The sequence below is a fragment of the Poecilia reticulata genome, chromosome 5 (genome assembly GCF_904066995.2).
Source record: "Poecilia reticulata chromosome 5, P_reticulata-male-v2, whole genome shotgun sequence".
NCBI lineage: Eukaryota > Metazoa > Chordata > Actinopteri > Cyprinodontiformes > Poeciliidae > Poecilia > Poecilia reticulata.
Window position 1 is genome coordinate 21,890,155 of NC_088834.1, and position 14,077 is coordinate 21,904,231.

At 39.4% G+C, this 14,077-nt stretch overlaps 1 protein-coding gene across 1 annotated transcript; it reads left to right on the forward strand.

Moving 5' to 3' along the window:
• The first annotated feature begins 4,701 nt into the window (after positions 1-4,701).
• On the forward strand, positions 4,702-13,327 carry ddx19b (DEAD-box helicase 19b). Its single transcript, XM_008409324.3, has 12 exons — positions 4,702-4,913; positions 5,260-5,299; positions 6,877-6,966; positions 7,082-7,217; positions 7,384-7,476; positions 7,631-7,733; positions 7,822-7,936; positions 8,034-8,211; positions 9,344-9,581; positions 9,816-9,978; positions 10,259-10,450; positions 10,546-13,327. Exons 1-12 carry the CDS (start codon positions 4,857-4,859, stop codon positions 10,605-10,607), a joined length of 1,467 nt encoding a protein of 488 aa, XP_008407546.1. The 5' UTR covers positions 4,702-4,856; the 3' UTR covers positions 10,608-13,327.
• Positions 13,328-14,077: the final 750 nt, after the last annotated feature.

Genomic DNA, 14,077 nt, shown 5'->3' on the forward strand with positions numbered 1-14,077 from the left:
CGGACCCGTTCTTACAGCTTGTTCGTGTTTACAGGATTTGTCTCCCTTTGATTCAGATTAATTAACTACCAATGGACAGCCATGTATCTGAAAGCCGTCTTGGTAAAAAAAAAAAAAAAAAAATTACATGAGCTTGGAAATCTATGGGCAGTGTAGTTTCGCACATGGCGTCGTTTTTGTGAAATAGTATTAATCGTTGTTCTGGACACGGAAGAGACAAATGGCACTGGAACATTATCCATACTTCAGTGATACATAAAATGTTTCTGGCTTACATTCAAAATGCTAAGTGGGGCACAAAGCTAACAGTGCACACCATCTAAATACACCATCCACATGATGCAACAATAAAGTTGTGGGACTACGTTTCTTCAGCAGAAGCAAGGAAACTTGTCTAGTATGATGAGATGATATAGCTAAAAACTGGATAAACCTCTGAGAAACCTGTCAGAGGCTACAAACTGATAACAGACCTTTGTCCTTTCACAGCATGACGAACTTACAGCCAGAGCCACAGCAGAGGAGTTCAGATCACCGCATATTAAGATGCTAAAATGGCCCTGTCAAAGTCAGAACCTACATTTTAATGGGGATTTAGGTCAAGTCTTCAATGTTTAAAGTGGTTACCCATCCAGTGTGGCTGAGTTTGAGTTTGTTTGCAAAGGAGAATGGGAAAATGTTTCAGTCTCTTGACGTGTGAAAGACTTGCACTTGTATTTCAATTCAGCACGAAAAGATTTCACTAATCCCAAATTGAAATGAAATAATTATGGCTAAAGGGGCTCTGCTACATGCTGACTTGGGGGCAGGAGGATCAATTTTTCAGATTTTTATTTATGAAAAAAAAACCCCAAAAAAACAATCTCAGTCAAAAACATTGGGGTTTATAGTTGTAATGTGAAAATCGTCTAAATGTTCGAGAGTTCCGAATACTTTGCGAGGCATTGTATGTGGTATAGTTCATCCATGTCGATGTGTGTGTATGTTTTCAGAAATATTAGAAGTGCTTTCTCATGCAGTAAACCTTTCACAAATCTGAACCAAGATATTCACTGTTCTAAAAGCTCTAATCGTGTTCGTCTCATTTAACTACAAAAGACAAATCAAAACCACTGACGTCAACGGCCATAGGAAGAGCTATTAAATAAACCGCTCTGCCATTTTTACTGAAACATTTGTGGCTCAGAAAGTGGCAGCAATGCATCTATATAAGCTGTCTGGCAAATGGGAATAACATGATACCCCATAATGTTGTGCCATCCAGATCTTGAAGGAGGCTCTCCGAATGAATTAGTGCCGTAATAACCTATCAGGATGTATTTGTTGGATGCCTTCCCTTAGCAACAGTTCAGAACCCACAGATATATTCAATTTATTTCCAAAAACTTGAAGGGCCGTTAATATTGGATTTATATGCCCAGTCTATTTAAATGCAAATGTTGCGAACACTTGCTGAATTTGTAAAACTCCTCCGGCAAGCTGCAAGAGATGAGGCCTTTCCGGGCCCATGGCAAACCGCATGTTCGCCCCATTCATAAATCCTAGTCAGTGTACCAACGACAGTATGAATGACCAAGGACAGTTTTTATTTTTAAAGCCCTTTTTTGATATTCACTACATCAGCGTGTCATTCTTAAAAAAAAAAAAACAACAACAAAAAGAATGGCACAATGTCATCTTTTAATTTCAAGACGTAATGCTGAAAAAAATCTAGACTGACTATGAGGAGGTTATAAAAGCCTCTATTGATTGTAAATATATATATAAAAACGGAAAAGAGTTAAGGTGGCCCTTTACTATGCATTTCTGTGCTGTTTATTCTTTCAAATTGTTCACACAGTGCCTGCTTTGATACCCTCTCTGTCACATTCAGTGCTTGAAATAAGTCCTTATCTGGCAAACAAAGTCCTTCTCTCCTTGTCTTCCCAATTCTCCGGAGACCTCAAACCTTCCTTTTACTCTTTCAGTTGCTATGGATACCTCTGGCGAGGATGCTGATTGGAGGCCGTAATAAACTCTTCTCTTTGAAATCTTTGACAAATTTGTCTACTAACAGATGTCTGAACAACCACCAGTGTACAGCACGTATAGTAGAAGGAAGGGTGATAGAAGAACAAAGATGAATGTAATTCCCTTTAACACAACCCAAACCCACTGTCATCCTTCACCTATCTGTCTCAGCAGAGTGGATGAAATGTGTGAAATCAATTCTGCATTCACTTAAAGAGCAGCAAGCCACTGCAGTCATGCTCTTGATGTGACCGGGACTAATCTTGCAGGCCTGTGGTTAGTACCTCAACTTACACTGAAACACCAAACTATTGTTATCATCCATCTGAACCTGATTATGTAACAAACAGAATGTCTATGCGAACAAAGTTCGCTCTCTTCTCGTCAGATGGAATAATTGCCTTGTGGTTTGCAAGTGAATAAAATTACATAGAGAGCTGTAAAAACGAATTTGGGCCTTTATATATATTTTTTTTTATTAAAATTTGAGATAAAATCATTTAAAAACAATTATGTTAATTTACTGTGCAATTGTTGATTTTACGGTAACCCCTCATAATGACAGTGGAGAGGGAAAAACTCTACTTTAACATGAAGAAATCTCAAGAAGAACTTTACTCAGTGTAAGAGGCCTTCTGACACGACCGACTGGGGGATTTAGAAAGACAGAGCTGATGCATATAAAAGATACAAACTAACTAATGTTGGATTACTTAAGTGTTAGGGAAATGTAAAAAGTTAATAACAACAGAGGAAGAGCATTTAGTTGTTGGCAGGATTATCTCTGCAAATTTAATTTCTTACGAAACATGTCAATACAGAAGAATACATAAGGAATGTCCAACATAGCTAAAAAAACAGACTTAAATTCATCTTTTATGTATCTGATTGTGCTTGATGTATTATTAAAACTAACTATAAATTCTACTTTGTGGTTGTGTATCACGAAAAAATGTTTTACATACCAAACATGCTCTGTATAGCTAATATGTGACACTAAACCTGCAGGTACTATTTATTTTATTTTTTTATTTTTTGATCATTGTAATTAGCTTGTTCCAATCCTTTATAATTTTGTATGACCAAGGAATCCGAATTTCTATGAATTTAATATAACATAAAAGATACCTACATTTTTTAACCTTTTTATACGTGCACCTCTCCTTGGGCTGCCACCTTATCGTGGTGGAGGGGTTTGAGTGTCCCAATGATCCTAGGAGCTATGCTGTCTGGGGCTTTATGCCCCTGGTAGGGTCACCCAAGGCAGACAGGTCCTAGGTGAGGAACCAGACAAAGCGCAGCCCGAAGACCCCTTATGATGGACACAAACTTTGGACTTGGTTTTCCCTCGCCCAGACGCGGGTCACCGGGGCCCCACTCTGGAGCCAGGTCTGGAGATGGGGCACGATGGCGAGCGCCTGGTGGCCGGGCTTTTACCCACGGAGCCCGGCCGGGCTCAGCCCGAAGAGGAGACGTGGGTCCCCCTTCCGATGGGCTCACCACCTGTCAGAGGGGCCAAAGGGGTCGGGTGGATTGTGCTATGGGCGGCAGCCGAGGGAGGGGACCCTGGCGGTCTGATCTTCGGCTGCAGAAGCTGGCTCTTGGGACGTGGAACGTGTTCCGGGCACGTCCCACCGGCAGGAGGCCTCGGGGAAGACCCAGGACACGCTGGAGGGACTATGTCTCTCGGCTGGCCTGGGAACGCCTTGGGATTCCTCCGGAGGAGCTGGAAGAAGTGGCTGGGGAGAGGGAAGTCTGGGCCTCCCTTCTGAAGCTGCTGCCCCCGCAACCCGACCCCGGATAAGCGGAAGAAAATGGATGGATGGATGGATGGATGGATACATGCCGCATACTGTAATACAAGTTCTATTTTCTGAACTCACAAATAGACCTGTAGCACTAATTAAAATCAACTACCATGAGTTGCTTTTACATATATTTATAGGGTTTGTGAAATCACAATAACAATCTGCACCTTGCTGATAACTTAGTTAAATAAGTAATTTAATATTTGCTGAAGAAGTTATACAGGTTGTCTAGTTGTTAATAATAAACCTACCCACTGTATAATAGGTGTCAATTATCCTACCATAATAAAATAAACATAAGAACACATTAATCTGTGAAACTGTGTTTATACCAGGATGGTTTGACGCACAGCAGATCAGATCGCATACTATATAAGGACTTTGACTCCCTCTGCAGGTTAAGCGACTGAATAGTGCGTTACATATTCACATTTTAATCATCTCGTTTTACAAAATACTAAAAAGAAAATAACACTTTGTGAGGAACTGTGTGGCTTTAGCGCTATATTTGAACTAATTTATTCTGAGCCTTATTTTTTGTTATTAGTAATGAGCACTCATAAACTGATGCCTCAATCTTTCCCCTTTTTAGATTGTGTGAAAATGTAAATATTTTATTTTATTATTAATAATAATAATAATAATAATAATAATAATAATAATAATAATAATAATAATAATAATAATAATGTTGTTATCATAGTCATATTAATAATAATAATATTATTATTATTGTTGTTGTTATCATAGTCATATTCGGTTTTGCATATTATTTATAAAAAGGATTGTAGAAATGCAGTTTTCAAATATAAAGTCTTAGTTCAATTGTATTTATTTTCAAAATTATCGGCTAGGAACGATTATTGCTAAAGCCTTTAAATCAGCCGGAAACATTACGTCGTTACACCCTCGTCCAGAATCGGGATTGGCACGCCATTGTAACAAGTAGTTACTTTTACATCAGCGAGTGGTCATTCAGAGTCAGACTTCAAACTCACCTATCCAGATTGTAACAGTGGTATATCAACCTGTCCCATAATGGCTTCAGAGTCTTGGGCGCAGGCCGTGGATGAGCAGGAAGCCGCGGCAGAATCGGTAAAAGCCTAAACTTACGCAACGTGAGCTAACCTGTTGTTAGCCTGTTTAAAATGATGCTTTTGCCTTTTTGTGGGAACTGTCTGTGTGAAAAATAGGTGTCAATGTTTGGTTCATAACATACTGAATTTTCCAGTGATAGTGCTGCCAAAGAGTTAGCCGATATTTGCGGCAGTTTTTCCTTTTGAAGTTTTCTCACTCATAAAACTAAACTACCGGCTAAGTTAGCCCCATGGTAGCTTTAGCACGTAGCGGGCTAGCATGGAAATGATTCAAGCACACTGTTGTTAACTACTACTTAATGCGACTCTCTGATTTAAAACTTTTATCATGTTCTTCCCCATAGATTAGTAGTCTTCAGATAAAGGAGAAACCAGAAGAAAATGGTAAGTGTAACTATATTATAAATAAAATGAAATAGAAATGACAAGGCAAAGCGTAATTATATTATACTACCAACTATTTTGTTAGTAGTATAATTTATATATAATTTTTGTACAGTTTTCCAGTGTTTGTGTAATGGTAACATACAAAGTCGGTAGTCAAATGGAAAATGTCTCCCGTTTTTGACTTGTATAATGATATTTAACAAAAAAATATCTAAATAACTATCACTTTGCATAATTAATATATTGATAATGTAATATAAATCAGGGGTGTCAAACTTCTATTTTTGAGGGCTGATGCTGAATTTGTTCTTCAGCATCCAAATATGTGGTTCACATGGTTTAAAGCAGAGAAGCGTCTAAAAGTTGCAGGACATCTTTGAGGACTGCGGTAGATGCCTGCTTTATTTTTTTAGCCCTTATGGTTTTGTAGTTTCTCATTAATTTACATAATTTACATTAATTTACATAGCATTATTTACATAATTAAATGTGCAAAGAAAGTCTTCCAGGTTGACTACACAAAGTCTTCACTTTCACACAGACACACACTGGCAGAGAGTTAATGAGTCAATGTTTGAGAGCATTTATCCAGTAAAAAATTTAAATGTATAAAGCAATCATAAAAACTTTAGTTTTCATCATCTTTACTGCCTGTAGGTGCTGTTATTTCTTCAGCTACTCTTCATCCATCATTCTCGTCTTGTTCAATTTTCAGTCTAAATCTTAGAGAAAATCTTAATGCCTTGCTTGTTGTTACCTTAACTGAAGTGCTTCCATATTTATTCCTGTCACAATAACACATTTTTCTGGACTATAATACAAGTTCTCCCTCTCAAAGAATAATAGCAAATTTTTAATTTACCATGTGATTAATTGATTTGACAGGCTTATTATCCATATATTAATCTGCCTTTTTTTTTGAGACATTAACTCAGACGAACATGAATTGAACACCGCTGACATGTGGTGTTGACGCGCGCGCACACACGCACACATGTTTGCGTGACTATCTTTGTGGGGACTTTCCATTGACTTCCATTCATTTCTACAGCCTAAACCTTACCTTTACCCTTTTCCTAACCCTGACCATCACATACCTTACCCTAACCAAAACTCAATTCATACCATAGTCCTAAATCTGACCCCTGACCCTAAAACAGGGTTTCCCCTTGTGGGGACCAGGCTTCGGTCCCCACAAGGAGCAATTGGTCCCCACAACGTAGTATGTGCCAGGAAAATCGTCCCCACAACGTATTACAAACACACACACGTACCACAGCTACGGGGTTTGTATGCACACACTGCAGTTTGGAGGAAAACTGGAAATTTTGTTTAAAAAAATTAAGAAAACAAACGACAAAGAGACAAATTCATTAAAAATGGACAACCGTAAATATTGATATGGATGGATTCTTTAATTATATTGATTCCCTGTTAAGTTTCAGTTTTGTATGTCTTCAATTAGTGCTCAGCTGTGCACAACTCCATCCATTTAATCATTTTACAATGTGCCGTATTCATTTTGTAGCACGATTTTTAAAAGCAAAAATCAACTTGTAAATACTACTTTTTAGGTACCGTTTCAAATGCCACAGACTCCAGCAGTGGGGCTGCAAAATCAGAAGGCGAAGGTGACGCCAAACCTGCAGACGACGACGACAAGGGTGAGGAGCTTGAAACGTGGCTGTGTCTAAAATATGAGCGTAGACTTTGATCGCGCCCATTCGAGTTGCTCAGTCTGTCGTGCTTTAAGGTTGCGTTGCCTTGCCTGTCTTTCAGAGGACAAAGCGGCACAATCGCTGTTGAACAAGCTGATACGGAATAACCTCGTAAATACGACAAATCAAGTGGAAGTTCTCCAGAAGGATCCAAACTCCCCGCTATACTCTGTGAAGTCCTTTGAAGAACTACGCCTGTAAGTAGCTCCTCCGTGTTCTTACTTTCAAAATTAAAAGTAAATCTTTTTTTTTTTTTGTCCTTTGTGTCCTTCCTCCATTGATTCAAAGCAGTTTCATAAAGTACAAAAAAAAAAGGTCACTAAAACAGTTTGCTTTGGGCTTGTATTTTTCATTTCTTCACAGCAAACCACAGCTTCTTCAGGGTGTATATGCCATGGGGTTCAATCGACCATCTAAAATCCAAGAGACCGCCTTACCCATGATGCTGGCAGAGCCGTGAGTTCTACTTGATGTTTTCTATGCCTCGTAAAAACCTCTGGTTGGTGCTTGGGCTGTTTTTTAAGAGAAGTTGAAAGAGGGCTGCTTTCTTTTTCTGAAATATATTTTGCTACTTGGAATCAAATTTTGTTTTTTTTTTTGCCCCCTGAAGTCCACAGAACCTGATTGCTCAGTCTCAGTCAGGGACAGGAAAAACGGCCGCCTTTGTCCTGGCAATGCTCAGCCACGTCGACCCCAACAACAAATATCCCCAGGTCAGAACGACATCTGCACGTTTATGTAAAAGTGTGACTTTCTTCTAAACACTTGAGCTGCAACGATTCTTTGGTTCTTCTCCACCAGTGCTTGTGCGTGTCGCCGACGTACGAACTGGCACTTCAGACCGGCAAAGTTATCGAGCAGATGGGCAAATATTATCCCGAAGTCAAACTAGTCTACGCCATTAGAGGGAACAAGTGTGAGTCTCTCTGCAGCACTCTGCTGCCAAAAAGAAAGCAAGTCGTTTCTTTCGCTTTGCCTTAATTGTGAACAGTGTCGTCTCGGGTCTCTTCCAGTGGAGCGAGGCAGCAAACTGCAGGAACAGATAGTTATTGGGACACCTGGTACGATGCTGGACTGGTGCAATAAATTCCGGTTTATAGATCCCAAGAAGATCAGAGTGTTTGTGTTGGACGAAGCTGACGTTATGATCGCCACGCAGGGACACCAGGACCAGAGCATCCGAATCCAGAGGTAAGCTGAAACACACGTGTAACTAAATATTTGATCAAATTTAATTTCAAATTAGCCATATGTTAAAAAAAAATTAATAATGATAATAATAATCTTGGATGTTACTTGAATTGTCAAATTTTTAATTTCTAGTAAAATTTTAGGAGTCATATCAATATAGAAATAATCATGGGAAAAAAATCCAATAGTGCAATCATATTGACCTATATATATTTGACATCAAAATGAGTCTGAAATTCAGGAATCCGTTTTAAGAAGTTAACAGCATAATGTAGATATTTGAGTCTGTGAATTTGGGAATTTTATAATGAACTGTGATTAGAAAAACCCTTTATTTTACTACTTTGCATTGTTGAATATGGCCCATCTGTTCTGAATTAACACAACCTGCTTAGTTAAAAGGTTGACAAAAAAGTCAGAATTTCATAGTAGGTTTTACTTCCAGAGTTTTGGCGCCGTCATTCAGTCGTGTGCTGTGGGTGCAGGACTCGGCGATCCTAACACGACCATTAATCATCTAAAAAGGAACAATCTACTTGGCCCCTCAAAAAAGATGATTAAGTGCAATAAAACATGTTTTAGGGTGAAATTAAACCCTTTTTTTTTAAGAAAAGTAGTCGGTGCTTTACAACAAAGGAGTGTATACATTTTCTTTTATAGAACATTTCATACTTAAGGAAAATGAAGGGAAAGCGTGAAGTTATCTATGTTCATAGAGAAAATTACACGTGTATGTTATAAAACTAAAGTACTACTGCACCGTAGTGGTATTTTCTGTTGTAGACTTTCTTTGTGCACATAATGTGTGCACTGGACTTACCTTTTGGATTTGTAAACACTCGTCGGTCCTATGTAATGTTTGGCTAAAGTTAATGAAGATGCACATCTGTCCAGAACTGCAGGTTGTTCTGCAGTTCTGCTCAAGTGCGACACCTAAACTCACGGTGTCTAAACCTTTACCAGAAAATGCTTTCATTTCTGATTCGTGCGTAGCATGAGCGTTCACAGCTAAAGATGTTAACGTTTGCCTCATAGAAGTTCAAAATGCAAAAGCAACAGACGTATTGTTTGAAAAGCTTCCTGTTGGCACAGTTGAAGGTTTTACAACTCTGTCCACGTCCTCCGTCCGCAGGACGCTGCCGAAGAACTGCCAGATGTTGCTGTTCTCAGCCACGTTTGAAGAGAGCGTTTGGAGCTTCGCGCAGCGCATCGTGCCCGAACCCAACATCATCAAGCTGAAGAGAGAGGAGGAGACTCTGGACACCATCAAGCAGTACTTTGTGCTCTGCAACAGCAGAGAGGAGAAGTTCCAAGCTCTCTGTAACATCTACGGAGCCATTACCATCGCTCAGGCCATGATCTTCTGCCATGTGAGCTCGTTTTCTCACACTGCATTAAAAACGTTGTGCATATATATATTTTTTCTCCTCCACTAAATTATTAAATGTTTCAGTTTAACTGAGTTTATTGGTTATAATTATGCTCTGAGAAACTTGGATGGTCATTTTTCCCACAATTCGCAGCGCCTGAAGCTTGTTGTGTTATTCTCTTTGCCAAATGGCTACAGCAACCTTATGGTTTTTTTGTTCCTCTGCGCAATCCAGACGAGGAAAACTGCAGGTTGGCTTGCAGGGGAGCTGTCCAGAGAAGGCCACCAGGTGGCGCTGCTCAGTGGAGAAATGCAAGTAGAGCAGAGAGCTGCCGTCATAGACCGCTTCCGAGATGGAAAGGAGAAAGTCCTGGTGACCACAAATGTCTGTGCTCGAGGTAAAGATGATGAAGTGGAAAATAAAGGGAATATGAAGTACAGACTTGGTCAAAATCTGCAGCTCAAAGGATTCAAAGGATTAGACTGCTGCAGAATTTTGTCTTAAATTATAATAACCAGCTGTGGCTTTTTGCATCAGTCCTGGCTGTTTTTGAAAAGAGCCATTCCTGCCTAATGGGGCTAAAAGCTGCTTGAGACCCACTGTTATAAATCTGCAACTTACAGTCTGATCATGCATCATAGTCGGATTCGATTTTTTATTTATTTTTTTGTTTGCAGGCATCGACGTGGAGCAGGTTTCTGTGGTGATCAATTTCGACTTGCCAGTCGACAAAGATGGTAACCCTGACAACGAGACGTACCTGCACAGGATTGGGCGTACCGGCCGATTTGGGAAGAGGGGACTGGCCATCAACATGGTGGACAGCAAGATGAGCATGAACATCCTTAACAGGATCCAGGAGCATTTCAGTAAGTTCAAACAGCTTCACACTCCTTCATACACACACACACACATCGGATCGGGTGTCTGAACTGGTGTAATCTCTGCTTTCTTCCTCCTACAGATAAGAAAATTGAAAGACTAGATACAGATGATCTGGATGAAATTGAGAAAATTGCCAACTAAGCAGAGAAAGCGTCCCCACCCCCTCCTTACTCTCCAAGGACTCTACGCTTCTATGATGTTTTAAGCTTTTATTTTTTATTTTAGCTGTCAGAGAAAAGAGCAGAACCACACCAACAGATCATATGTTTACATGTGGACATGTCTCCTTTCAGACAAGTTTTTTTTTTTGTAAGTCTCTGGAACATACCCCATTTCACTCTTTGTACACATTTTTTTCAAAAAAAAAAAAAAGAAAAAAAAAAAAGAATAAAGTCTGTAACTTCAGTGCTGTGTATGGATTTTAATGCTCTAAACATGATCAAGTTATTTATTTGAAAACTTGTGAAATTTAGGAACTTTTTAGCGATTTATAGGAATATTCACAAGTTCCAAATTAAAAAAAAAAAAAAGCATTTAAAAGTGCCACAAATGTTTTAATGTAAAGGAACTGTAGCAGATGGTCGGTACAAAGGGTGAAGTTGGGTATGCTGCTCCAAGTAGTAGTTTGTTCAAATCATTTTGTTTATGAGATGGTGAGGGTTAGGATCTAAGGGTCTATGCAAACTTATCAGCCTGATAGATATTATCAAATGCTATCAATATATATTCTCATAACACAAATTAATCCTGAAATAACCTCTTCTCTAGCATCAGGGTGTAGTCGGATGCCAAATCGGCTGCGTAGAATGATACTAACTCATAGGCATAAAGGTGCGTCTTTGCTTAGCCACTAGTCATTCGTCAGCCATCAACACACACACACCATTTGTGTCACTTTTGAAAGCCGGAACGGCCACTATCTGAACAGTCCAGGCAGCCATTCATCACAAGTCATCTGTTTCTTCATCAGACTCATAAAATCTCATTTTAAGTCCCAAAACGTGACCTGCAAAGTCCGGTGTGAGTCGTTTTTCTTTCACGTCATCGCTGTCCCATCCAACCAGTTCTAATCAGGGTCTCCAGCTCAGACCTCGGCGCAGTTCCCATTCTTCACCCAGCCTGTGCCGTCAAAAGGATTGTGAGTTACAAAACAAATACGCAATGCCTTCCTCAAGTGCATTATATATACGCATAGGATTTTGATATCGCTATTTTAAGACATTGGGCTTAAATATTCTGGCTAACACTTGAAATTTTGATATACGTACTGAATAATGGGGAGCCTTTAATTATGGGTGCATGAACTGCATTATCTTTTTGAAACCAAATGCTGAATTGAACTTGAGGACCTATGCTAACAATCAGACTCGCTGTGTTGCTTCAACATGGTTGCGTGCATAGAAAACGTGTACTTGTGTACATATTTAAGAAAATGTATAAGAACAAAAATGGGTGAAGTATTTAGGTTCGTCACTTCTAAGAAGTGCAATAAAACATTCCCGATGAGGTTTAATTTTCCTAGAAGACAATGAATCTACAGGACCTTGCAAAAACTATTCACGCCCCTGTCAACGCTTTCATTAAAACTACAAACTTTAATGTCATTTATTTGAGCAGTATGTGATGGGCTATAACTGAACAGGAAGCAACGAGGTGTGCCTTTCTAATTTCTACAATATGTTTGTGTTCATCCCCTCTGATTCAACACTTTGTAGAAACCCTTTCACTGCAGACGCCAGTCTTTTTTTTGATTAATGTTTGAAAGCTTAATTTATATTTTTTCCCCCAGCTCAGTCAGATTTGGTGAAAAGTGTCTGTGACATCAGTTTTCAAGCTTTGGCACACATTTTTCAGCCTCTCATACGTTTTCTTGCATTTAATTCCTTCTGTTAATTCTGACCAGCTTTCTTGTGGTGAACTTGGAACGGGACTTCTTTAGGATTTCTTTTTGTCGCTCTTTGTCGTTTTTGAGAGCCACAGACTCACTATTTAACACTCAGGCGACGTCTGCAGTCCACACGGGGGGTTGAATACGTATGCAGGCTACACTTTGCAGAGTTTCTTTCTTTGAAAGGTTTTCGAAAACCAGGCACCATGAACCCTCGTCCTTCCACCTTTCAAATTTACGCTAGTTTATGTCGGTCTGTCACCCAAAAGAAAGCATTGGTGTTTGTCGTTGCAATGAGACATGGGATATGAATCACTTTGCAAGGCACTGTAAATCAGTGTACCTTTGTATCAGTTTGGGGAATGTTGAAAACAAACCAAAAAAAGAAAAAATAAAGTGTAACGTTAACACTGGAGCCTCAGAGCCAGTTGCCAGTCAGTGTGAACCTGCAACAAGCCTCAATCAGCAGCACAGAGAAGGTAACTGGTGGTAGTCTGGTTTTAATGGACTGTTAATGGACCTCAAAACTAGCTGAACAGATGCAGACAAATTAGGAGAAGCTAGGAAACGACTGGCATGAGAATACTCAACACTTTGTAGGTAAAAAAATAAATAAAAGTGATGAATGCAGTTTTATTAGGACAACCGGATGTATACTTTGAGTGCGTTTGTGTGTGTACTTTGTTGACCCGTAGTGTAATGCCTCTGTGTGAGAGCCATGGACACAGCAGCTTTTGCTAAAGGACACCACCCCCACCCCCACCCGACCTCCCCACTTGTAGTACACCATGTTTTGATAATGTTATGAACCCAGTTCATAAATGTGTACATTAGCTAAACAGGCATTCAGCAAGTTGTGTCCGTAGTAGCCAACGATAGGTTCAAGGTGTGTGGTGTTGTGTAAGCGGAGCTGTGTTCATGGACACAGTTATGTATCCTTACATGTTGAATTAAATGAACATATAGAGGTTCACCTTGTTCTCCGTTGCTTATTTATGTCAGATTGGAAACTCTGGTTCTGGTTCTCGGATCATTTAGAAGCAGTTCCTTAAGTACCACAATATTCAGAGACATTTTATAAACAGGAATACCATAGATGTTGAACTTTTTTTTTTCTAAAAAAAAACTTGGTCAAAGAACGTCGCTGTATAATTGATGAGTTAATCTTGAAAAACAAGTTTTCCCTCAAAAATTAAATTAGACTAAGTGTCTCCTGTTTCAGATAAATTAACATGATCAAAATGATTCCCACTGGGATGACTATGCTTTTAGGTCATTTGAAGATGCCCAGACTATGTGATGACTTTGTAAGCTTCTCAATTCACAACGATTGAGTTAAGATGGAGGCAAACCTGTGGATGCACTTAAAAACACCTCAAACATGCCATTTGACATTATAGGAGTAAAGAAGTCGATCAAGATATCAGGAAGAATATTGGGTCATCCTCGAGTTTCCCGATGTCTCCAAGTGTCACCATTATATGTTCAAACAATTATATGCAAGTACAATTGGCACGGCAACGTTCAGCCATCCGACTGTTCGGAAAACAGACGGGTTTCATGTCCCAGAGACCAGAAGGACTCGACCTGGGAACCAAAGCACAAGACCCTCCAAAGAAGCTGACTGAACCTGGTAAGAGTGCTGATATCCAGCGAGAAATACAACCGACATGGGCTGAATAGATATAAAAAGAAACATTCCTAGTTATTTTTATCATTTAGC